This window comes from Lasioglossum baleicum, chromosome 3, assembly GCF_051020765.1.
Source record: "Lasioglossum baleicum chromosome 3, iyLasBale1, whole genome shotgun sequence".
Classification (NCBI taxonomy): Eukaryota; Metazoa; Arthropoda; class Insecta; order Hymenoptera; family Halictidae; genus Lasioglossum; species Lasioglossum baleicum.
In genome coordinates, this window is record NC_134931.1 from 16,579,964 (window position 1) to 16,606,876 (window position 26,913).

General features: G+C 43.9%; 1 protein-coding gene and 1 long non-coding RNA gene across 4 annotated transcripts in view; one reads left to right on the forward strand and one right to left on the reverse strand.

The window, feature by feature from the left end:
- Positions 1-26,913, forward strand: part of LOC143222009 (irregular chiasm C-roughest protein) — a 299,381-nt gene that overhangs the window by 188,221 nt on the left and 84,247 nt on the right. For all 3 annotated transcript variants that reach the window (XM_076447808.1, XM_076447809.1, XM_076447810.1), the window contains one exon: positions 23,004-23,341. In XM_076447808.1, the coding sequence (XP_076303923.1) occupies positions 23,004-23,341 (338 nt within the window). The remainder of the gene's footprint in view (positions 1-23,003; positions 23,342-26,913) is intronic.
- Positions 9,433-26,498, reverse strand: LOC143206975 (uncharacterized). Its single transcript, XR_013008577.1, has 3 exons — positions 26,029-26,498; positions 22,212-22,317; positions 9,433-22,148 (listed from the first exon to the last, which is right to left on the reverse strand). It is a non-coding gene; the product is annotated as an uncharacterized LOC143206975 (long non-coding RNA).

Below are 26,913 nucleotides of genomic sequence, written 5' to 3' on the forward strand. Positions count from 1 at the left end.
GAGTTTTCAAGCTTCAGAATCCAAAAAATCTTCAAGTTTTAAAATGAATAGAGGTTCATTGCTCCACCAATTTTGTTAACAAAATTATCACAGTTTAAACATCGACACAGTTTTCCAAAAATTAGAAAGTCAGTGTTGAAATCTTCAAAAGTCTTCAAGCTTTAAAATTAATCGAGGTGTATGCTCTACTATATTTTTTTAACGAAATTATCGCAGATCGGAAATTTTTAAAAAATCAGGAAGTGTTCACATCTTTAAAAGTCTTCGAGCTTCAAAACGAATCGAGATGTATGCTCAACTATTTTTTTTTTTTTAACGAAATTATCGCAGATCGGCAATTTTTTAAAAATCAGGTGTTCACACTTTCAAAAGTCTTCGAGCTTCAAAATGAATAGAGGTTAATTGCTCTACCATTTTTGTTAACAAAATGATCGCAGATCGATATTTGTAAAAAATCGGGAATACTTTTTGGACCCACCATAAATGTTTTTTTAAAAAGTTCTTTTACCGCGTTATGGAACCATCTAGTAAAAACCAGAATGGATGGTATAAAAGTCAACGAAACATGATCGTGCTCTGATGATGTCGGTGTACACGCAGAAAGATGGATTCGCGTGATTACTCCTGCAACGTGTCCGTAGCCGATCTCCAAATTAACCGCGATTCGTCACGACGTCGCGTCGCGAGCGCAAATAGTACTTGTCCGTCGATGGATCGAGAGTGTCCGTTGAGCTAACAACCCGTGTTTTCATGATCCACTCATCCGTTCGAACATGATTATCAATACTCTAATTATTCCACTTATCGACTTAACGATGTTATTGTTTGATCAGTGGTTGTTTGAACAGCGGCGTCGGCCTGAAATCGTTCTCGGTCCTTCGCCCTTAACCCAATTCACTGGCCGCGCGCGTGGTTTGTTATCGAGCTTATTAAATAATCTTGAAAACCCGTCTAGCCGGCGCGGCGATCGATCGCGAACCGTACGCTCCTCGCGAAAACACGCGATTCGTAGTTCACCGATTTATTTACGATGTTAATTAAGTAATAATTAGCGGCGCTTTAATAGCCAACCTTTGACTTCGTTCAATTGAATGGAAAGAGTGATTGGGAACGTAAACTTCAGATAAGAACGGTAATTACTTGCCAGACGGCGGTAGTCGGATCCGACCTCTTTCAGGCTGAAGAAGAAACTTTACTTCGGTTGATGAACATTTTTACGCGAGCCTGTGACTATTTGTCATCCTTTTTTCAAGCATGTTACGTCTGAACACACACGACACCACAGCGGTATAATTTGTCTCGAAAAATCGGAAAAAACTATTTTACCGTTATTTATGGGCTAAAGGTCATAATCAGTGTTGGGAAATAAATAATTTAAATAACAAGTTATTTGATATTTCGATATTCAAATAAAAAGCAAAAATAATTATTTATTATTTGAGCAAGTCTAAATGAATTATTTAAAATAATGAAGTTAATTGTTATTTACAAATACAATTTCAATTATTATTTGTATTGACAAATAATAAATTAAATTGTATTATTTTATGGCCAGCTAGGCCCACCGGATGGGCCCGACCACTGGCGGTACACCTGAAAAGGTATAGCAGACAAAAAACGCGCACGTGTGTGTTCATTGTATATACAAACTACAAGAAATAAGAGAAGACCAAAAACTATTTATTTGATTTCCACCTCAATCCAAATAATAAATAATCTTTTATTTGAAAATAAAAAATATAATAAATAGATCACTTTTGGAATTATTTCAATTACTATTATTTTAATAAAAAGTTTAGTATTTGTAATTAAAATCACACGTTTATTTATTATTTATTATTTAAAATAAAATTTGCCCAACACTGGCCATAATATAGTAGGTCGTTGAATTTGTCTTAACGTCAGCTGTAATATTACATAATCAAAAATAATGAGAGTATCGGTACTCCTTGAAAAATCCTGATAATGGAGTGCTTCTAGCGAAAAGCTGGAGAAAATAATTTCTGCATGTAAATTATGGTTGAAATAATATAAATTCATATTGTAATACTAAATATACGTAGATCACGTATAATTAATTTTCATCGTGAAACACACACTTTAATTAAATTTTATTACAAATTAATTAAATTCGTTATAAATCTTCAATCCGTGCAAATCTGGGACCACTTCATTTTACACTACGATCACAAACCTTTATCGAATGTAATGATATCAAAAAGAGCACCGGATATTACTCAGTAGTGTAACAAAAACGTCAATGAAGTTTTATAATCGTGAAAAAGCTTACAGAATTATTAATTATGTTAAAATATTACTAACTATATTAATTTAGATGATAACGAAATGTAATCTGTGCAAAAGTGCTCTGTATACCTACCCGTAAAGCTTCTGCAATGCAAGAATTTACGCAATTTTCTTAAAACACTTGAAAATCGCTAATTGTACATGTTCATTTTGTAAGCCGGATTTTCAAAATTTACAACATTTTAAGATAATGCACTGTTTCATATATTTGGTATCTTCGTTCCATTTTACGCTGACATACTCTGTTTAATTGCGTCGACTACTCGAAGTCTTACTTACTAATCTCTTATTTTTGAACCATACGGTCCGTAATACTGCTAAAGGTTTACACTATATATTTATATAAGACTCATTCGCTTTTCCAAGTGTAGGTGCCATTACGATTTCCATGAGAACGTCCGAGCTTAAAAGCTGCGAAGCGTGCGGGTGTTGCACAAGTGTAATGTTATGAACAGACTGCGAATTTTATGCATTTACGACAAAAGTGACTGAGGACGAAATACAAAACTGTTAAAGCATTTGAAGAATCCAAAAATCTTACTGTATTATTCTCAGGGTGTCCAAAAAATAGTTCCTTTCCTTAAAAGAGATGATGCCTAAGATCATTTGGAGTAATTTAAAAACGCAAACCAATCAGAGCGCGGCTACAGCTTTCAAAAGTAAAGCTTTTTGCAAATTTACATTTCAACAAGTCACTTTATAAAAATCAAACTTTGTGGTGAAGTTATAATAAAATAAAGTGGTATTATAAATGAATGAAAATCTACAGTTTACCTATGAAATATCCGTTTTATTTTTGCCATGAGAAATCTTAACCGGTTCACAATACAAACTATATGAAGATGAAACTTTACAAAAGTTTATGGCTGATTTCCAGAGATCTAGAAATTCCAGAAGACCTGTGAAAAAATCTACCAGCTTCTGAAATGGTAGTGACGATGCGATGAATTATTGAAACTGTTTCCTTTAACCCTGTGCATTTGGCTGTCCCAGAGTCGCCGGCATAGGGAAATTGGCACGAATTGAGGGGAAGAGATTACCCTCTCCCTCTTCCAGTCCCGAATTAATCACGTAACAGGCGAGAGGGGGAAGGTAGAGTGAGGAAACAACTTATAATCTGCCGACTCTGGACTGTCCATGATTCAAAACAGTTCCCCATTGCTACACATCTTTGTATCTAACAAATCGCTGAAAATTCAACGTTATATGTAGATTACGGATCCGCATGAAAAATAAAAATTGTTGGCATCAATAGCGAGGTACTGGGATCAAATAAACATTCGTTCCTAACAATTTTAATAAGTTCATCTGCTGATTTTGACCATACGCCAGAAAAATGCCGGAATTTTCGAGACTGAAAAATAGTTTCGAGTGCAAAGTGTAAAATTGTAGGCGGTTGTGTTTTATTTTGAAATCGGGCGCGACCTCCTCCGAGCATCCAGTGCCATATTTCATCGACTTGCAATATGCGCGATGTAAGTAGCTTTCAAACAGGAGGATGGGAACAGATGTTTAAGTTTAGATATCCGTTTACCAATGTGATTGTAATAGTGCACCGATCGGAGGCTAGGATACCGGACGTCGTATGGTTATCCCTTCGGGCCGGGGCATGTAATTAATCGAAGATTAATCGAATTACCGCGTATTGCTGTGGCCTTAGTGGCCGGACTGAGCACGCGATCGAAACGTCAATCGCAGAAAGGACATCGACACAGCTGGATCGTCGTTAATCGGTGACTGGTTTATGCATCGATTATGTCGTCGATACGGCGCGCGACGTGACAGATAAGAACGGATTCCGCGAGGAATACTTCATCTATTATCACCATTCAAGCATTTCCCAAGATAAAGTAATTTAGAACGCAAATAAAGGTGCACGGACCGTAATGGAACAACGAAGTCCTCGCTATGATAATGTAGGTGGGCGGGCATGGTAATAGAAATAGTCGGCCATTGTAACGAGCGCGGCTCGAGACCGTTTAAACACCGGGCAAAATAACATCGGACGCGCAATAATTTTATTCCGGGCAGAGAAGTATTTCATATTTCCGGTGCTGGGATAAGGAGAGAACAGTATTCAGCTGGCCGGCTACCGCGCGCTGCACACTCTCTGTTCCTAGCTGCCTCCTTCTCTATCTCGTTAGGGGAGGCGCCGCGTTAAATTTTCATCCCGCTAAAAGAATTACTCGCGACGAGACGCGGGCACTGTTTCCATTCATCTCCGTATTTATTAAAATCACGGGAAAGACGTTGTAATTATCTCGAGACAGTTTCTTCAGGGCTACACAAAAACCCGTGTCCGCCGTCTCCTCGAACCGCCGCCCCCGCGTTCGCCCACCGCCAACCTTTTTCTATTCCTACGGGTACACGTTCACCCCGTGCACACGGTAATCTCGCATGAATCATTTTCCCTCTCGCGTCGCTCGCGAGCCTTGGTAATAGACAATACCCATTTTTCTCCCCCTTTTTTTCCTCTCTCTCTCTCCGTGGGATGGTGAGAACGGTTGGCCACGAGGGGGTGGAAACGTGTCCGACTGTTTTCGGCGAGGAAATTTATATCCGCGAGTCGAGGTGGCAGCGCGCGACCGTAATGAGGAAATATCGTTTCACAATATCGATCCGCCTCGGCGAAAGGTCAACCCTAGAAGGGGTTGCCGGCTGACAAACCCTCCACTAGCGTATGCACGCTCACAGATGCCCGCGCGCACACGGATACATCAAGTAAGCGAACGACAGACGCGTCGTGTCGCGTCGCCACTCACCATCGCGTCTATCACGGATATTTTGATTCGCGTAATGAGACGGGCTCAGTGATTAACGCGAAATCACGGGAGCACTCCGTTCATTCGTTCGCTCGCTTACTCGAGCGCGAGCCATCTTCTTGCGCGTCAGACGTTACACCGCGTGACGGCCCGTTTAAATATAAATTAGACCCAATCGATCGAGGCTGTCGCGAAAATTCGGACCGGTGGATATCGAGGAATCGTCCCGCGTTCAGGCTAATATTTTATATGGTTCTCGATAATTAATTTTCTCGAAAATGTAACGGACACTGTCCATGCCGGACGGTAGTTCCACGAATGACCGAGTCGTCACGAATTATTCACGCCTCGAACAATCGACGAAATTCTCGGCGAGCGCGGACGATGATGGCCCAACACGTACCCAGTCTCGACGTGCACAAGCCTTTAAGTGGTCTGGTCGTCGTCGTTGTCGTTCCCTTCTAGAATGATCACCCTGTCCAGGCACAAATATTGAATTTACATGGTTGTCTCGTTTCTGCATTGCAGATGTATGCGTTACAGGGACGCGAGACGCGGCTCACATTACATATGTACGCTTGTAGGTACCGCCGGAACCGCACACCGGCCGCGGTTTGATACGCTGCGCTGTGCTGCTTCGTGTAACGTTAGCAGCGTTTACCACCCCCCTCTCTCCCTCCTTCCCTGGCGAACACGCGGACCCTGTTCTATCAACCTGTCCCTGCTGAAATCTGATTTTCAAGAAACGAATTCTACGCTCTGTTCTACTATTTAATTCCGCCGCTGAATACCCTCGAACGTATGGACGTCCGCTCGACTTCTCTGGATAGCTGCGCCAGTGATATTGCATCGTTGCACCGCGGCCTCGATGCTTCATCGGCAACAATAACAATCGCGAGAACGTTGTCAGACCGGGAGCAGGAATCGGACTGATATTTCATGGTATCTGTACGCTTCGAAGTTCCGCGTGCGCTTGGTGTCTCCGAGTTACACGTAAATGTTTACCGCTACCGAGGAGACGCAATCCATCAAGCTTCAAACAAAATATTTGTACACCCACCTCTGCTAGCTGGAGTAATATCGTTGAGAAAATATTAGAATTTTAGACTAACGCCGGTGACTACCGAGTCCGCGACCAGAATATTACTAGGGGTGGGCGGGTTCTCGGGCATCATGAATTCTCGGGTCCCGACGCGAACCGAGGGAAATTTTCAGGTACCCGCAAAACGGATGGCCTTTTTTGGGCCCTGGTCTAACACTGTTTCGGGGTCTACCCAATTAACTAAAATTAATTCAAATTTTTTGACCGCATAGGGGGCTCTGGGCTGCTGCCCATAAAGCCCATGCCCTTTTTTGTTTCTTCTTTAAAGACGTGGGGAGAAATACATTTACGAACACCCAGAAGGGATAGTGTGAGACTCGGAGGACACAGGTGATCGGTGTCCCCAATACCTACTCAAACAAAACCACACGTCTAGGACTAAGAACCCTTTTTTTGCTCTCTAATGTCCTTGAGGACAGTCAGGGCCCCGCTATTTTTGCATGTCTCCTGACTCCCTCTTTTCCCTGACTCCTTTCCACTCCTCAGAGTAGGGCAATAATCAACTAATATTTAAAAATGACTAATAGGCTTTTTGAATGTTAGACATAGCAGAAGCATTAGTCAAAACTTTTTGATTAGTTAGTGATAACTACTTAATAATATTAATGTATGTTAATCGCACAATAGTGACTGATGACTCAAGACTGAAGACTGATCATCAATTACTTAGAGCTGTGACTAATTATGTGCCATTTAGTTATCACTAGACTGCGGATCTTTATGCATTTATAGCATTATTAAAATTATTAAGCGAAGAAACTAACATTCAGTTTGGTTTCTATTTCTTGCAATCGATGCAGACAAGTTTTATTTTGCATAAAGATCCGCAGTCTAGTTATCACTAACTAATCAAAAAGTTTTGACTAATGCCTATTTCGCTATGACTAACATTCAAAAAGACTATTGGTCATTTTTAAATATTAGTTGATTATTGCCCTACTCTGCCACTCCTGTTCTTTTCTAAACCATAAAGCCCATGCCTAGATTCGCCGCTGACAAAATGGAAGTAACTCACAGTCGCGATCCAAGAAGTATTTGAAGAGACGTTTCAATGTACTGCATTTTTTGGAAAAATGGGTCTACGTATCTTCGAGCATCTTAATGGTTGCTACCACCTTTTTCAAAGCTATTATACCAGCTCAAAATGTAATTTAAACCAAGATAAATAATTATGTATATGACTTCTATGTGGGCAAACCGGTAGCAACACGTTACATGTTCATTACGAGCATTTGTTTCGCTGCTTACCTTCCTCGTTAAAATATTTTATTAAATGCAACATACCTGCTTTATGAAATATTCAAACAATTTAGCAAACGAAAGTCATGAATTCTCTACATATTATACTGTGCAGTATAATTGTAAACGACGGAGTGTGTAAAATTAATTTCGCTATTTTTAAGTAAATCGCCAAATTGTTAACTTATTAACACTAAACCTACCACCACCGGTTCCAGATTTTTTATTTTACGCTTATTGAAATAATAAAAATGATTTCATAAGAAATGGTCGTATAGGTATTTTTAATAGAGCACGTATTACAATAGGAGCCGCACGAAGTCTAAATAAAATGAATCTTGTCATTTTTATAAGGGAACATGTAAATACCAGTTACTGTTAACACTAAACCTACCACTGCCGGTCAAATGACCGGTTTTATATTTTTAATTCCGCAATTATTGAAATTAAGTTGCTTACATGGAAATCGTTTCGATCGATTTCTTTATCCAAGCACATATTGTAATAAAAACGGCAAAAAATCTAAACATTAAATAGAGTCATGTCATTTTTATGAGCTAAAACATTTTCATCGCTTTTAGTGCTCGGTAGGTCTAGTGTTAAAATTATTAGAGTAAGAAACGAATATTTATTTGATCCCAGTACCTTGCGATTGATGCAAACGATTTCTACTTTACATACAAATCCGCAATCGAGCATTATTTACTCATACCACAGTTGATATAAAGATATGGAAAGACATGGACAGCCCAGAGTCGCCAGATTAAGACATTTGTCCTCACTCTACCTTCCCCACGGACCTTCGCCACGGCTCGATCGTGTGACTCCTCTCTTTCGTGCATGTGTCACAACGTCACGTGACTAACCGGGTACTGACAGAGAGAGAGAGAGAGAGGGTGACTTTTCCCTTCAATTCTCGAATCAATTCCCCTCATCTGGCGACACTGGCGGGAACTTGTACAGCGCGTCCCATTCATCTCTATAACATAACTAAAATCTGCCGGTATCTATTAGTAAAACCAATTACCGCTGGGACTCTGATAAATTAGAGTAAGAGCTCGTCGAATCCGACGGAATGGGAAAGATTCGCAGGCGTTTAACCGGTGCAGAACGGGGAATCTGGTCCCAACATCCAGTAATAATTGGTGTAATCAACAGGATCCCTGATCTACGATATCACAGTTTCAATCTAACTTATTCCTCGTGGTCGCCGTCTGGGCCGAAGATTCGGGACGTTAAATCACGCGTTCTAAATTCATGGATTAGGACAGCGATTTTCGTTGGACGAGTAACGGTCGCCGTGACACCGGGGTTACGCGAATCCTTCGGTTTCCCTTGTTTCCCGGGATCGTTCAACGAGACGTTTGGACTTGGCCCCGTAAGAAAAGGATACGGGAGCCAGCCAGCATCCAGGATGTTTTCCTGTGCATGAGAGGGACACGTAACGCGCTTAAGCTCCCGGTATGCGCGCAGAATCCGGGCCAGTATCGTCCTCGAGTCTCGCAAATCGTCTTGTCAGACGTGCCGTTTCAAAAAAGGGGCTTTGAATCAGAAACCCGGATAAAATACGGCTCGCGGTGCTTATGTCTAGATTATACTCCTCTCTTCTTCACAATTCAATTGGACAACGGGTTTAAGCGTTAGCGGTTTTTGCGACTTCCGCGGGATGTTACAATACGCGATATTTTGTATGGACAATCGCCACGGTCGCGGAGATCGTGGGAGAACTTGCGAAGTCTGTCGAGGAAGTTAGACCGGAGAAAAGATCACCGGGTAGCCGCGGCCGAGTTTTATTCGAAAGTTCTACAGGCTGATGGATTCATTAAGAAGTCTGTTCTTGGTTTTATAGAGTTAAAAAGGTAGAAATGTTATAGTTGGAAAAGAAGATTTGCAGTTTCACAGTTTTGCTACTTCTGGTTGCGGAAATTGTTCCGAGGAACGACTTCAGGATCTTACGCTCGTAACAGCTTCACTCTCGATAGTTGGGATTCAATTTTTCTCGAGTTAACGATTACAGAGAGAATGCAGCTGTTTACGTTCAAGTCACGAAGAAATATTGAAAACGCAATTTACATTTATAATGGAGTTTTATTTGAGAATTAGACAGCGGATTTTATGCATTTATGCAAAACAGTGAAAACATTGGAAGAATTTTCAAACACTGTTATATTGTTTTCAACTTATTTTAAACATATCAAGAAAGAAAATAAATGTCTATTCCACTTGTGAGGTTGTTGCAATTCAGGTAGAACATCTTTATTTTGCAGAAAGATCCGCTGTCTATTGATAATAAATTCAATTTTTTGTACAACATATACATTCATTTCTTCTTGTTCTGTTAAGCTTGCACCAACAATTGCTGTGTCAACGTTTCATTATCAATAGAGATCCTTTTGTCGTCCAATTGCGATGTCACTACGTCTTACTACACAACACAAAATGTCGACTGCAGTGAGAAACTTGTAGGGACCACGTGATATCCCTACTTCCGCGGTACACGTCTTCCGCAATTGATCGAAAGAGTGGGTTCTCACAGATCCCTACTGTCGAAATCACCGCCATTTCCTGATGGACGATCAGTACTCACACGAAGTCCACGTGAAAGGAATGCGGAGCTGATTGATTAGAGTGGAAGGGCCACGCTTCATTTCACACGCATTTTCGGCACGGGTCACGCTCGTGGCGTGGAACGTCAAATCTTAAACATTGGGACTACGGGAGCGACAATGGTGGGAATAGGTAGAGTGAGCGATGATCTCTCTCCCTTTGTCTCGCGAGACTTCTTACGTGCCGTGGAAACAAAATAAATAGTGGGGATAACCTATTCGTAACGAGACACTACTGTCAAGTCGCCAGATAAGGGACAATTACTCGAATTGGGGGAAAAAAGTTACCCTCTCTCTGCCAGTACCGTGACATGATGCGATTCATAATTCAATAACATAATATTAGGTTGTGCAATAAATTCCCGCGTTTTTTTTATTTTATTTTCTTCCCGCAATTTTGTGGTTTGTTAGGTAAAGTATATACAGAGTGTTCATTTGAAAAATTTTCAGCCGAATATCTCGAGAAGTATGAAAGATATTACAAAAGTGTAAAACACGTGTCCAAGAATTTCTGGGAGAAAGAGGGTGGATAAAAAAGTGCGCGGATAAAAAGTATCCTACGAAAATTGCTGGTCTTTCTACGTACAATAAGATCCCGTAGTAAAAAATATAGGTTTCCATTTGAAAAAACAAACTTGACCTTCAAATGACCTTGAAAACACCACCCAAATAAAAACTGATACTGCCAACTCTCCCCCCTATTCGGCTGGAAAGTCTTCAAATGAACACCCTGTATATGCATTCGCAAGTCTTTTTCTTGCTCTACAAAGCTGTCTGCTTCAAAATCGATTAAAATTTAATTGATTAGAATTAATTAATTCGACAAATTGAAGCAGGTAGGTTCGTAGAGCAGAAAAAAGACTCGCGAATGCATATATTTGTATACTTTACCTAACAAAACACAAAATTGCGGGAAAAAAATAAAATATAAAAAACGCGGGAATTTGTTACACAATCCAATACATTGGCACCCCATTTTATTTTGAACGATAACGTTAAACGCACGCAACTGTTATCTAAATAGATTTATTGATACAATTAAGCACCATTGTAATCAACGTATTCTGTCAATGAATTTCCAGAGTCCTTCGGGTTCTTCATTTTCAAGATTGTCATCTCCATTTTGTAGTTTCTTTTAGTTTTAATCGCCACATTTTAACCAAAATTCATTTCCAGAAGAAAGATTTTTTTAACGTTCAACGTAAATGCACGTTTTTATGAAACATTGACTGTGCTGGAAGTAAAATCATGCAAACACACAATGTATAAATCAGTGCCTGGAATTACGTATTTGCATACATCCGCCGTCTAATGATTACGTATCAGACACATAATACGAGCGAATAATTTCTCTAATTGATACTAAAGCGGATAACTTTGGCGAAACAATTTGGAGCATAGATTAACCTGAACTTTCACATCCCTTCATTATACTATACCAACGCTGGTAACTAAACTGTGTTTACCATTATGCTAATTCACGATTACGCTCGCGAATATCTAAGATTGAAAGCCAAAAACAATTTCGAGCCCTTCGTTGGAGGCATTGTTGAATCGGCTCAACGCATGCATAGCGTTAAATGATTAAAATCTCATTAACCCTTCAGTAACGCTGGAACTGACCGTCGAACTGTATCGCCTGTACGAACTACTCTGCCGCGAAGGGCATGCAAACGAAATTAATAACGTGATTGAAACTTCGAAATTGATGTTCCGATAACTATGCGTGTAACCGTATCCGTGTCGGTATAAATTAACATTAGTGTGTGTAAATTGCGTCCGTGTTGTTTATCTCTGCAGTAGCTTCTCGTTCAAAAAATCGTCACCCCACGGGGACTACAGCGTTGCAGAGCAGCGAAAACTTTAAATTCCTAATTTACTGTGTTTAACAACTCCTCCGTCATAATATGCATATAGTAAACTTCCGCAATCTAGCTCGAAAGTTCCCGAAGGTCCCGCGCAACCCGGTGGACGGAAATAAAGGGCAAGAGAGATTGAAGATACACATCTACATTTCCCGAGTGCTACAAAATGCGTCCATAGGAAGCGAGTTAAAAAAGCTGCCACAACAAAAGCGAAGAAAAGCATCAGCGGCGTATCCGATGTTCTACATACTTTATGCCAGACAGGATTAACGAAAGCAAGACAATACAGCGAACCGTCTGAATGCGTGAAGAAGTCAACAAGAGGGAGCTTTGTATACGATACTAACTGCATACTTCATGACGGGTCGGTGCGCACGAATTAGTCTACTATTAAAGGAAATGTTTCATCGTGGATGTAGATCGGGTAGCATTCGGATCCAACTCCTCGAGTCTCTGCAACGCAACCCGGTGTATAACGGAAGCTGGGAGAAGCAGGGAGCGAGGATGTCGGCGCGCACATTTGTTCCACTTGTTTATAGATTCCATAAAAATAGTCGGCAGCCGGCGGTGCTGGTGTCTGTGCCGGTGCCGGTGTCGGGTCTCACGCGTGTTTCGACAAGTCGCTACTTAAATAAACAACGGACGTTTGCCGGGAGCGGCGAAACGGGCGGCGCGGTATAAGTATCGCTGCACTTCCGGCGCGATTGCAGAGGCTGCACCGGACCCACTGAAAATAGTCGGCCACAGGGCGTGATGTTAATGAAAACGGGATCGGTGAGGCGCGGCGGACTGGAAAGAGACCGAGAGATCTCCCGTTCTGCTCTGGAATCATGATCTGGCCCGTACCGAACACGTTTAGTTCCTGTTTCAGCTGCGGACCGACCAACCTCCGGAGATATTTCGTCTCGAGTTCTCGGCCGCACAGAACTCCGCCGTGCCGCGTTGGCGCACAGTGGTCGATTTGCTCGAAAACGTGCCCAAAAATCGGGCCCAAAAATGTCGAGCGAAGATATTTTGTTTTCTGGTTCGAAAAAAACGTCGACGTTACAAACTTGAAAGGGTGGTTGCTCAAGATAAAAGTCCGCTGGACCCGCATTTTCCGCTGGACCCTAATTTATATTGAGATAAATTGAAAAATATCCTCAAAAATTGGTGCAAAAGTGGCGTCTCTCCGTCTTTAATCATTGCTTAAACATGTTTAAACAATCATAATGTATTAATATTGGATATCATTATATTCGGGAAAGTCTACAGAATCTTTTGCTGTAAAGAACAATTCGATATCTTTTATAATAAAATCACAATATTTGTTTAAAGTTGAAAAATATGTTTTTTTTTCAAAGCCATGTTTTTCAAAAACTGTGCGTATAGGAGACAAATTAAAGACAGATTCGGAATCAGCGCAAAAAACTCTATAAGAAGGACCGAACAGTATATTGAAAGCATAAACAAAGTTGAAATTTGTTGGACAGTGATAATCAGCGACCCTAAAAACCTATGAGTATCAATTTTTAACTAAATTGGAGTACTCTTTCCTATTTTTGGCACGTTTTGGCGATTTCCGAGCACTGTGTGGCGGTGTGTCTGGCTTGCTGCACGCGATACGCACACGTCAAGTTGAACATTGTGGGTCCCGTATTAGGCATCATGCGAGCTACACACGGCCAATGTTGATTGTTGTGTGAGCATACAATGCATCCGCGTTGCAACAGCCGACCCGCTGCATCTAGTCAGGCCAAGCGAGGCGAGACCAGGCCAGGGCTGTCCAAGCTACTAGGTTAGGCGGCGGCGCAGACCCTGACAGTTTTCGTTCCACCATGAATACTATTACCACGGAACGAATACAACGGCAGTTCGTGAAAACAGTTTGCGCGATAATAAATCAATTTTACCGAGTGACACGCGCGCGCTAGTTGCCCCTTGCCGACGGGAAACAAAAGGCGTCGCGCCGGACGGTGGAACAGCCGCGCGCGGTGGTAAGAACTATTGCCATCGGAGATTTTTCCTAATATTCGAACGGGACGCAGAGCTGAGCCGGGCGCAAAACGTGGTGAACACCTGGTCGACCCAGTTTCCGGCTCGGCTCGGCCCGCTCGGCAGCTTTAAAAAACCTTCGGGGTTAATAGATATTTAATCGAAAACCGTCGGCCGGTTATGGATTATTGGTTCGAGGAGGAGTCCCGCCACGATAAAAATGATATATTCGAAGTGGTTCAACCTAGTTCGTGGGTTTTTCACGCGTCAGCTGGTCGCACCCGATCTCGTCCCTCGCCCGGTGGTTCACGGCGTCTTGGTGTTAGCACGGAAAGTCAGGAAAGCGTTCTAATGGCGACGCTAACGCCAACCGGTGATCGGCTTGTAAATAAATCCGCGATTCTCGAACGGATTTGTCCTCGAAGCTGAATCTCTTCCGGATGTAAGCTCGCTTGCTATTCTTCGCTTGCGGAGCCAATAAAAAATGATTTGACAGCAGCCGACTCGGACATAGACGCCCCGAGAGATACGCGGCTCCCGCCTACGAAAGGAGATACCGGGGATGTTGCAATTGCCGGAACTGTATGGCCGAGTAAATTTATTCATCGGATTATTCAAATTGAAAGGTGTACGCGAGAGAGATATTACGGTTCCGCAGTTATCAGGACTGGCGGAACGGGGGGGGGAGGTGGGGGCGAAGCAAAACAGTGGCGTTTTCAAAGATACACTCCCGATCGAACCCTCTGTTTGTCTCTCGGAGGGATCGTTGTCGTGATTGGGGTTTATCTGGAAACGGGGAGATCGCGCGATTAGATCCCCTAAAAATCTCCAAGTTTTCCAATAGGGCGACATCGCGGAGCCTTTATCGTTTGATTCGAGGTTCCCGGGAGGTCGTTTTAAAGTCCACGGACCCCGTTTTACGATACCGCCGCGTCACTGGATAAAATGCTAAAAGTTTGACGCATGCATCTGCAATGATCGCCGCAGAAACGAGATAGCGTAACCCCACGATGAGTAAGAGAAAAATCCCGCTAGGGATACGACGGACTCGAGTAGAATGATACCCCAGCTGGTAAACACCGGAGTTTCGAGCATCCAATAAAACGAGTTCAAAAAAAAGAACTATCGAATAGACTATTCTGTAAAAGTGACGACTACTTGTACCGGTAAGCTTCAGACAAGCAGTAGCCGATGGTAGAAGCTCGCGCACATGGTTATCCCCCAACACGTGTTTATACGGGATCCATAAAACGCCCGGGCCTCTACTACCGCTGGCAGAGACAGGATAGAGATAGCCAAGTCCCGAGGCTTATGTTCCGCAGCAGCTGTTTCGACGATCGCGCAGTCTACGGAAGCAAAGTAGCGCAATGAAGTAGCTGGGAGGTGTTCGTTGAACGAGCACCGGGGAACTGTACAGCGTTAAATAACAGTGGGTGGAATCGAATGCGAGAATCGACCAGTTCCACTATCGTTTCCAGCACATAACCTGGCCGATTCGAGGGTATCGAGCTGCGTCCGTATGCCAGCGCGTGTATACGTAAACCGGATCGTTCCAGAAGCTTCAGCCTCCAGGGACTCGTATCTTTGATACTGGGTCACACGATGACAAATTGATCAGAGACGCCGTGTCTCGGCGTGACTCTTGGATGGCTCGACGACGGGGACTTGTACCCGATGGCCCGGTCGACCCGTGTCGACCCCGCGCGTTCGATTTTCACCCGTCAGATACAGATCGGCTCCGTAACCACGCGTTTTACCCGACCCGCAGAGAAAAATTCATCGCCACTCGCGCACAGCGCTACATAATTTCCATTGCGAAAGCACCGCGACCGCGACAACCAATGGTCGCGCTAATGCCGGACGACTAATCGAAGCAACTGTGCTTTGAGGCAACGCGAGGCTGCCCATTAGCTCCCCCGGTAATAAATTGACTATTGCACGAGTTGATACTATAATTACTATGCTATCGTCGATAATTCCCCCTGCGTTCCTAGAACCTATGGCCCGCGCGTTTTCTGTTAATTGCGATATGGTTTAGAGAAAGACGAAACTGGTTCATTTCCGTATTACGATCACGAATACCTTCATTCGAGTTTCGCCAACCAAGCGCGACAGACACGAATCTATTTTTTTTCAAAGACTTGGAACTTCGTCAGACATTTTTCCTCTGACGTAATCGTGTTACTCTCTCGTGTTACGTTAACGAGTTTTCATTTCGAACTCGTTGCAGAGTGTTCAATGAAAATCGATACTACGATTAAGACTACCCTTTGAATTTATATTAAAATCGTAATTCGTAATCTTAAAGTCTGACGATTCGATTATGCCGGACGCCGCGACGCCGAGACACACGTTTTGTTATGTTCGTGCGTTTAGCGTGCGATTCTTTCGTTGTGGCGGTATTTTCCGGGGAGCATTGGCGGATAATTTTTGCCCGGCGAAAATTTCGATGACTCGCGCGATAGTAAGCAGTCAGGCGACAAACGAGTGCGTTTGTTGAAACGCGGGCGTCGTCGGTACCTCGCGCCGATAATTGCTACGGCATTCAGGTGTAATTGTTCGAATGAGCAGCCGGCAATTAATTATCGCGAGTCTCCACAGAGTGGCAGGGTTTTATCGGTGAAACATGATCTACGGGCGCTCGGTTACATTGTACGGGCACGGTGTGCTCGATGGATGGACCAGAATACGGCCCGGAATAGTAGACGCGGCAACGCGGCAATCGAAACCGCGCGAAATCTCGACGCACGACCGCGATAAAAAGCAAAGGGGGCGTGTGATTCAGCCAATTGATACTGGAGACCATGGTGTGTTCTGTTTTGGCCTCGATTCGACAACAGCCGATCGTGTTTCGATGGAACATCCAACCTTTTGTAATCGCTGCCCGTTACGATGAATTATCTTCGTTACTCGTCCCGTCGAAACGATTCAATTATCTCTCCTCCCCATAATTGATTTGTTGCGTATCCACCTAATCAATAGTACCACCCGCTATCTTTCTTGAACGGTTTTCGACTCTTCCTATCTCGTTTCCATGTTTTTCTGGGGGTTTTTTTCACGGCTAGGTTGCTTTTTAGCGATTCGACGAACCATTCGTTACGCGCCGCTACAATTATGCCGAAATTTCGAACGGTAACGAACGAACGGTATGTATCAAAAATGCAGAATCGTAAATGCAGTAATGGTAAAAAATCGTTGATTTGCGAGCCGTCGTTCCGCAGATTGGGACATCGATGTAACGGATCGCGCGCTGCCGCGAGAAAAATACTGCCCGCACCGCCGTAAATTCTCGAAATTTTTGACCGTCTGACGATTATTTACCGCGCCGCTCGGGGGAACACCGTAATCCCTGAATTATAATGTTCGATCGGTTGAACAACAAATATCCGCGGAATTCGCGTGTTGTTAAATTCGGCGTAGAAATTAATTTAAAGTATTAACTTTTACCGCGCTGTGTGAAACATGGATCAATTATTCATTGCCAAGGTACATTGTAAAAGATCCGCAATATTCGACCATAAACTACCTCGGGAAACGCCGGTTTGCAAAAATAAATTCTTCTAATGGAATTTACATCGACGTCTGATTGCATTTAGTTTTCGTTGATTTCGGTGTCTACTGCAATCATATTAGTCGAGGCTGTTCACAAATAGGTTCTTATGCATTTGTGACAAAAATGGGTGGGTGTAATGTCAAACAATAAAGAGATCACAAGAATATAAGAGCATCAATACATTTCTTACAACTTAATGAAACCACTCAAGAGAGAAATGAATTCCTACTTGGTTCCTATGCCTTTGCAATGGATGCATACAATTTTTATTTTGCATAAATATCCGCAGTCTAGTGATAAATAATAAAATAAGCCAAACTAAAAATTGTCTACCTGAATTGCAACAAGCTGGAGTGAAATCGAAAATTATTTTCATTCTTAATATGTTTAATTAATTGAATATAATATAAGAACGCGTTTAAATTCTTCCAATGTTTTTACTGTTTTAAATTTCACTTACTCATTTTTTAATAAGAAGCTTCAATCATAAGTTTTCAAATTTAATTCCGCATTTCCTAAACGCATTGATTCGAGAATAGTCTGTGCCAGAGGTACCAATCTAGTGGCCCGGCCAGAGTCACCAGATCAGGGGAATTGTGGGGAAAAGTTACCCTCTCTCTGCCAGTACCAGGATTCACGTGACCAGGCCGTGGCGGAAGGGTGGGGGAATAGCGTCGTGGAAGGGAAAGGTAGAGTGGGGACACGAGTCTTAATCTGACGTAATACATAGAGGAAAGCAATGTCCGCCCTCGAGGAGATTTGATTGTGATATATTATATATGATAATAAGATGAATATCTCGATACTCAGTCCATTAATGCCATGAAAATTAACACAAAACACGAAGGCTACAATGTAATGATGAACTTGTCAAAAATTCAATACAGTGTATAAAGCAGGGGCAAAGTTCCAGATTTTTGATCGCCGTCAGGTCGTTTCGTCCCGCTGTGCGACGTAAGGGGAGGAGTTCGCTCCACATGTGACTCGGTTCTAAGATTGCGATGTGGAGGGTCTCCTCTTACCCTCCAACGGATAAAGTAGCAGCACAAGCCCCCGCGAGCTTGGCACCTCTGGTCTGCGCGGTGTATTAACTATTCAAGCATAAGTAAGACTATTATTCATCAGGAAGCAGTTAACCCTTTGCACTCGAAGCTATTTCAACTGGAAAATTAAACATTTCTTCCTAGCTAGAATATTTCCATTCCCTATGATTTTTTTGAGATTTTATGTATATGAAATTGGTATAATACCCCATACAATACCTAAATGTTTAGTAATTGATTAGATACTACGGATCATTCGAGACAAGAAATTTGTTGAAAATCAATATTTGCATTATCCGATGGCCATTTGTGTATTTGAAATACAATGACATCAGTCGTAACACCATCGTTCGTTTCTCGAGATATACAAGCAATGTCCGCAAACCACAAACCCAAGTGCTCGTTTCGAAACATACTGTCTTTTGGCATCAGCCTAGAGACAGACCACGTTTCTTTGAACTGTTCCACATCATTGGATCCAGTTAAGCTATCAATAAACCTGAGATAAAAACATTAATGGAATCCAGACGATGGGTGAATAAACCTCTCCGATCAAACAAGTTTATTGCTCCTCGTCCACTGCGGTTACTACCTCGAAGATTCTAGGACGAGAGTTAGCACGACCACGTTGCCAGCGACTGTCCCTACGTCGTGGTTAGTAATTGGATTTGCAATTTCTTGTTTTTCTGCGAACCCATATATTAATTGTTAACCTCTGCAACGCGTTCACTTGTCTGAGTGACGCTGTGTGCTGCGAGTGGTCGAAGTTTTCTTGACAGAGATGGACGTCAGTTTGGAGGACAAGTTAGAGAACGCGAAAACAGCTAGTCGGAACATTCCGGAAAGTATTACAATCTCGTAAGCTCGACGGACTAATAACTGCAAAGCTGAAATAACCGTCTGCTCTCGGCGCGACAATAGAACGTCTGCTTCTTCTTGATTACGCGCATGAACCCTGCCTTGTCGTTCACGCCTGTAATCCAGAAATTGTGAACGCTAATCATCGCTGCCTTCTGTCTTCGTGGTCGACGATCTTAATAACCATCCGCAACTGTGCCGGTTTTAATTGCACAAGGATATTACCGTACACGCGTGTGCAGGGCGTACAGTTTGACGAGCGACGTAGCGGGGAACAAGTTCCTAAAGCGCGAAGCCCAGGTGAACGCGTTAAAGTGCCGGTATCGATTCGAGCCGCAAAGCCGCAGCCGATCCCGGCATTTGTCAACGACGACAGGAAACGTGGCCCACATAGGACGCGTCCCGTAGACCGAACACATTTCAAAGTTTCCGAGACGCACGGCATCGGGCGACGCGACGCGGCGCGGCGCAGGGGATGAGTGGAGGAGGAGAGCGAGGGAAGGAACGCGGGCGAGGACGCGAGGGCACAAGCGCAATTATTATTACGGCCATTACTCGCGTGTACCCATTGAAACGGTCCGTTCGACCGGTAGCGTCGACCGACCCCGGGGTTATTATCCTATTGAGCTCGTAAGAAGCAGCCGGCCACGATGTCGTACGAGCGTCTTACGACATCCTCTCTTTGTCGAGGAACGGAACATGCCGCGGCAAGAACCAGCTGACTCGCTCTGCTCCGCGACTAACTTCTCGGCCCGAAGAAACACGGCCACGACGTGTAACGAGCGGATGAGATTTTCTGAGCTTGCGTGCCTTTCCAAGACGCCTGTCCACGAGCGGAAGTTCGCGCAAGACCTACCGTGGATAACACCGTCGGATTAGAGCGTTTCCCGCCTGACACAGCAATCGTCCCTTCACATCAGCTTTGACCGGTCTCGACGCAGCTTGGCGTTTCTATACGCACTATCCCTGGAACACGAAACAACACAGAGTTGTTGTCAGCACGGGGTCTCCATAGAAGGCTGTTTTATTTCTTCTCTAGCATCGCGTTTCTACTGTGAGGAGCAAAATTGAACCAGTCAAACTGTTTTTCCAGAACATGGCCACTGCTTGAAATTGTACGTAACCATTCTTCTCATAAATGCGTAAAATCCGCAGTCTGCATATAAATATTGTAGGATCTCAGGAAAAATGAGGGCACCGCCGCGGGAATCGAAGAACCCCGGCCTCACTGGTGGTAGCCGATCGACTAACGCGCGCACCCACGGAACCCTCCCATTCTTCCGAATCTCCTACAGTATACTTGATCTGGGGGTCCTGATCCCACAATATACTCAACATGGAAAACAATCTGAAACTTTTCATCGAGCGTATTCGATTTGAGAGGTAACGGCGAAGCGTCAACCGATAATTTCGCAGTCAAGCCTATCGAGGCCTCATTCGAGCGTACACGACGCTGCTCGCGGAATAAAACGATAAAAGAGCGAGACGATGGTCCGAGCACAGACGCCGAGCAGAATGCTTCGAGTAATCGTTGGTCGGACGAATGAAAGTTAATTGAGAGGTCGATGAAACGATTAAGAGAATGGTTCGTTGGCCGACTGTTGTGCTTCCCGTGCTGGCAGGCGCGAGCCATGGACGTCGCGTCTGCGGCCCCCTGGGTCAACAGAGCGAGAAATTGCCACGTAAATTGTAACGCGGCGAGGATACGCGTGCAACCGTTTATCGTGATCGCAGTTTCTTGGCGAAGATCCGACGAGCAATCTTGTCGCGCGGCCTCTCTTGTTCCTTCAGGTATGGGAAATTGGGAAAAACACGGCCGAGGAACGGGATGGAGCGCTGCGAGCAATCCCAATTTATCGATCCTCGCCGCCTCGGGCTGTGAATCTAATTGTCGTGCAACGAACGAGCAGAGCGGGTCGATCGATTTTTATATTAAAGCATTGTATTTCTCGATCGTTTGACGTGCCGCGCGCGCTCCACTCTGCCGCTGTCCCCGATGACAACAAGATAGCCGTCTTTTTGTTCTCGTAAAGCAGCCCGCGTAATAATTGCCGGCAGCCAGCGTATTTTTTTGCTGCAACGACAAAACAGCACTACCCTCGTAAAAAAGGGGGAGGGTGAAAAAAAAAGGTCTCCTCCGGCTCTCCTCATAATGGTGGCATCACGTGCACGGTTGGCTGTGCGCTCTACAGCGCAATAATAAATTGCTACCGTCGTCGTGCCGGCTATAGTTTTATCGTCCCATTTACGGCGACGACTTCCCCGGCCTCCGTTCTTTCTCTTTTTCTCTCTCACCCCCTCTCACTCTTCCTCTCCCTCGCGCCGGTTTCCGAATCCGGTGGGACCGTCAAGATAAATAAGGACGGCTCGAACGTGAACCAGACTAAGGGATGTCGCCGCCGTCTACGAGAACGTAAATCAAGCTTCGAGCGGCGCGGCGCGCGGCGAGTGGAGCAGAAACAGAGGGAAATGAATAAATGCGTTAAAGAACGAGCTCACCACGCTTTTAATGATAATCACACGTTACCAGCACGCACCGTTGTTAATGCTACCTTTATTTCGCATTTAGATCACTCATTCGTCGAACCCCCTCCCTGGTCTCTCCGTTCGATCGACACACCCCCTCGCCGCCGTAGAGAATTCACGGTAGCGAGTCGCGCTCGCGGCACCGTAAACATCAGGCCGTTACACGGAGATTTGTGCACTTTCAGAATTCATGGTGATCCTTAATTGTGGGCCTATGTTTCAGGGGATAAATCCGTGCCCCGCATCGCGCCGCCAGGAAGAATTGTTATGCGGATGTACGATATTTAGCGTTTAGTTTATGCGTCACGGCTAGCTGAAGATAAACAGTCTCTGTAAACACTTTCCCAACTACCCTTAACCGAATTCGTTCGTGTACCTTTGTGATCGAGCAATTGATCGGTCTCGTTGTTGCACACTGGATTTGCCATGTGATTTCACGACCCCAAGATATTTTCATCCTCCGACTCCTTGGGCAACTGAAACTGAGAAGTACAAAGCGATTACAGTGATTTACTAGAGTAGAAACCAAATTCAATGTTATTTCTGCCCTTAATGATTTTAATAGAGGAGAAATCGTATATTGACGTCTTCTCTCTTCTAAATTTTCCAACAATTTTGAATTTCATTTACCCAATTTTGCTAGAAATTCATAAAGATCTGGTATAAAGGTCTAGTGAATACTCTGCCAACCATTTCAGTTTATGCGTCACGACCAGCTGAAGATAAACAATCTCTGTATACGCTTTCCCAACTAAACGTTAAAACACTTTTGATCAATTTATAATTCGCGATTTCAATGAAATTTTCAGAGCGTATATAATTTCTACCAGTTGACCAGACACATCTGTTGAATTTTCGTTATTGACCCAGCTAAAAAGTTGTAAAAATCAATTTTATTCAACATATTTTTTACACATCATTTACTAAACTAATTCTTCTAGCCTCACAGAGAAATTGAAGTCGTTCGGTCCATTGATAAAAAAGTTGTTCTGATTTAAAGTGTGTGGAATCAGTCATGCTCCTTACTGTATATGTACAATACATATAAATGCAATAGCTGTTCGTTTGAGTAACTGTTGACGTGTCGAAAAATTAGTTTACAACATCCTAGATTCGCCGCTTGGTATCGACCATATTCATTAAAAATTCCGTGACGTTTCTTTTACAGGAGAAGAACAAAGGGCGCGCCGCAATCGACGTCGTCTATAATCTGGCTCCCGTTGTTACTGACACTGGGAACCAGGACAACATCCGCCACGAACATGACGAACGTGTCACCCTTGGCTTCCACGGCAAGGCCGGCCACGACCACGGAAGTAGTTTATCAACGGTTCGCGATCGAGCCGATGGATCAGACCGCGGTGATTGGCAGTCGCGTGACGCTTCCTTGCCGAGTCCTTGACCAGAAAGGACCTATTCAGTGGACAAAGGACGATTTCGGGCTCGGCGCAGTCAGGAATCTCACGGGATACGAGCGTTACGCCATGATCGGCAGCGACGAAGAAGGTGAGTCAACTAAGAAACCATTGACCATCCAGAGACCCTCTGTAATTTCTCATCTGAGATTAGTTTTATCTCGAATATCCTCTGTTAACCGTTTGCACACGTTCCGCTTTCAATCCAGAGTTTCGCTCCTTCGAAGCACATTTCCGAGAAACTGACTAGCTGCACCGTCCCAACGAAAGCAATTGCGTGCCTGGATTTTCAATATTCAGTCACGTCTAGATTACGCCGTGTCCTCAAAGAAACGAAACCGGCAGACGTTGGAAAAATTGAAGTATCATCCCTTCTTGCTGCTTATCAGATCGCTCGCGATATTACCAGAAACGCGAGCACGTAGTCATCTTTCGACGAACCTTCTACCGGACTTGTCTTAGGATGAACATTTAATACATTAAAGTCAATTTTTTTTTTGGCTATATTTCGTACGCAGGCGTGGTTACAATTATCTTGTCAAGTGCAACTTCAGTAATAATGAAATCCATTACAAAGATGACACGTGTGAAGAAATCTAGTAAAATATTTTTCTTAATACAGGGTGACTACTTGCAAATACTACCACCCCTGTTCCTGGCGTACTCTGTACAGAAAATGAAAAAGTTGAAAATAATATTTACTAGCACAACAACGTAAATGTGCCATATTTTAGCCTCTGCTCAATAATCAGCGTTTCTAGGAACAAAACGCTTCACACACAAAGTAAATATCTACTAACAAATTATTATACATTTCTATGTGCACAATGACCTGTTCCTCAGTTCCAATGTGTAGCCTCATGCCTATTATGATGTAAAATAGTTACATCACAGCATATTCATAATAACAACGCCAAAGATGGCTTACTACTGGAACAATTACCCCAGCTGAACATCTTTTGCTGCCAGCGAGCCGATCTAACGGGTCCCGGATCTTTTGCGAAATTGATGGACAAATCTTCCCGCTACTCCCTGTCCGTCACCTAATCGTTCTCAACTGTCTTCCCGAAGTGTGGTACACGTCCCCCTGGGGGTACGAGAAGAGGGAGTAGCGGGAGTCTACTGTTGACTGGTACAAAGAACGTACTGTCCAGAGCACGAGAGAAAACTAGCGGGAGGGGAACGGGGCAAGAGGACGCGAAGGTAATCTGAATGGTCGGGCTTCTTTTCCCGTTCCCTTTCCGCTAGTTTAGAGTACTCATTGTCAGTGTTACAAAAATTATAGAAGGGGTGCACAGATGTCGAAACTTTGGGAAACGCTGCTCTAGCGAGCCTTTTTTTAGGGGACTCGGGGGACACAGGTGTTCGGTGTCCCCGATACCCACTGGAAAAACCGCACGTCTAAAACTGAGAGCCCTTTTCTCTCTCTCTAGTGCCCTTGAGGTCAGTCAGGGCCCCACTATTCGTATTTCTTCTGACTGCCTTTTTTCCATGGCTCAGCCCACTCCTGTTCTTTGCTCAAGCAAGAGCATTTAGATGCTCTAGCTCTAGCGAACCTAGGACGACGCTCCCTTCGCCAAACCTTCATAAAAACGTAACCATCAAATTGGCCCTGGCAAATTTTGCATATCCCACCTACTTGAGGCTGGTAGCAAGAGGGTCAACCACTTGATCAAGCAAGTGGATCAACAGTAACACGACCCTCGTAACTCAACGTCAGAATATCCGCGAGGATGCGTCAGGTTTTATGTTGGCACAGCTATTTCACGGCGAAGAAACAGAGAGGGGGGGTGGGGAGGGACAACACAAAATACCGTCAATGATCGATTTCAATAGAAACATTCGGACCCGCAGAAGTAGCAAAAAAGGAACTGCCGCGTTCCGTTCCCCATCCATCACATTCCGTGTCAGCAGATGTACGCCGGGCACAAAGAATCGCAATACACATCTAGTTTCATTGACGAGGAGGGGGAGGGTACGGGTGGGGGGGGGGTGGCAGACACACGAGTGGAATGGATATCCGTCGGATGACTGAAAACAGACGTACGGTTGTAAAGGGTTGAACACATTTTCAGCCGGGCTAGAAATCGAATGAATCTCGATGGAGGTGGCCCCTCGGTCGCGTCCGACCGACAGACGCTATTTCCTTCGCGCTCGTTTTCCCATTTTTTTCCTTTCTCTCGACGGCCACGCAGCTGTGGTACACGCCGGGCCAGTTCGCGCGGGCCAAATTCAATTTCCTGCGGCGGCCTATTGATTTTTTGTTGAGCCCGAACCTCTCTCCCCCCCCCCCTTCCTCTCTATCATCCTGCCCCCCCGCCTCTCGAAAAGAAGGGGGCAAATAGCGGGCGGAGGGTAAATTGTCGCGGCGCGACAAAATATTTTATGTCCTCACGTGACGCTCCGCATGCACGCGCGAGGTCAAACGCGAGGGTCCGCTCGAACGAGACCGATGGTCATGTGATATTCATACGTGTCCGATACCTGTGCTTCGGTGGGCCCTCGTCTCTCTCTCTCTCTCTCTCTCTCTCTCTCTCTCTCTCTCTCTCTTCCTCTGTTCCAGTGCGGCGGAACTACGATGAAGGTTCGTGTGCGCACGACCTTCGTAAAAGTTTCGTTGAAAGGGAATTATGCCTTCCACCTTTCGAGACCGGCCCAAACGATCGATTCCTTTAGGCTGTCCGATGCCACTGCGACGACTTAACCGATATACTTGGGAAAGTAATGTGCCCGTATCTGTAACTCGTGCTCGTCTCATAGAAGTAAAACGCAACTTACTGTTAAAGACTGGACTGCTGCTTCAGTAGAGCCCTTTGCATTATTGCACTAGATGCCGTCTATATCCTAAGGACCACCACTGTTGTGGGACTAAATGGAAAAGATTCAACACTGCCTGAATGCTCTGCTGTTTCTGAATCTTTTTCCTGCGTTTAAAAACCACTATTACTACACTGAACCGTGTGTGATTAAGCAATTCTGATGTACGACTCTGGTTTTGATGGTTCTTGCTGTATCGAGATGTTCTGACTGACTGCTTGCTACCATGGGATGACTGGGGGCCGCGTATTATGCTATACTTCTCGGCGGCCAAGGCCGGTAGTGAGGATAGTTCTGGGACAATTATAGGCCAGACACTTGGGATATTCTCGATAGAACACTATCCTGTAGATTCTTAAGGATCTTCTGGAGGTATATAAAAACGCAACAAAATTGTTGAAAATTTGACAAGATATAATTCTTACTAAATTAATGCAATTACCAAAGTTTGGGTTCGATTCACCGCACCGTTTCAGAATTATAGCAACTTAAAGTTTGCAGATTTTAACACGTCTTCTTATGGAGAATTCATAAAATTCTACTTGAAACCCTACTTAAACCTTGAAAAAACGCAACTAGAAACTCCAGTTTTTGTTTAATATGTAGTAAAGATTATGTAATTAATTATGTCCAAAATTTATTAGGATTCACTAAACAGTTACAGAGCAAAAAAATGATAAGCTGTTACAAAACGTCAAATTTATCGTGTTGTCTCCCACTAGCATGGAAACGCGACAAGTGTAGACCACTGAATATAGCTACAGAGGATACAGTATTCGCGAAAGTTTAACGCAAAATATACGCATGAATGGCTTTCATTGCCATGTATTGATGGATTACGAATTT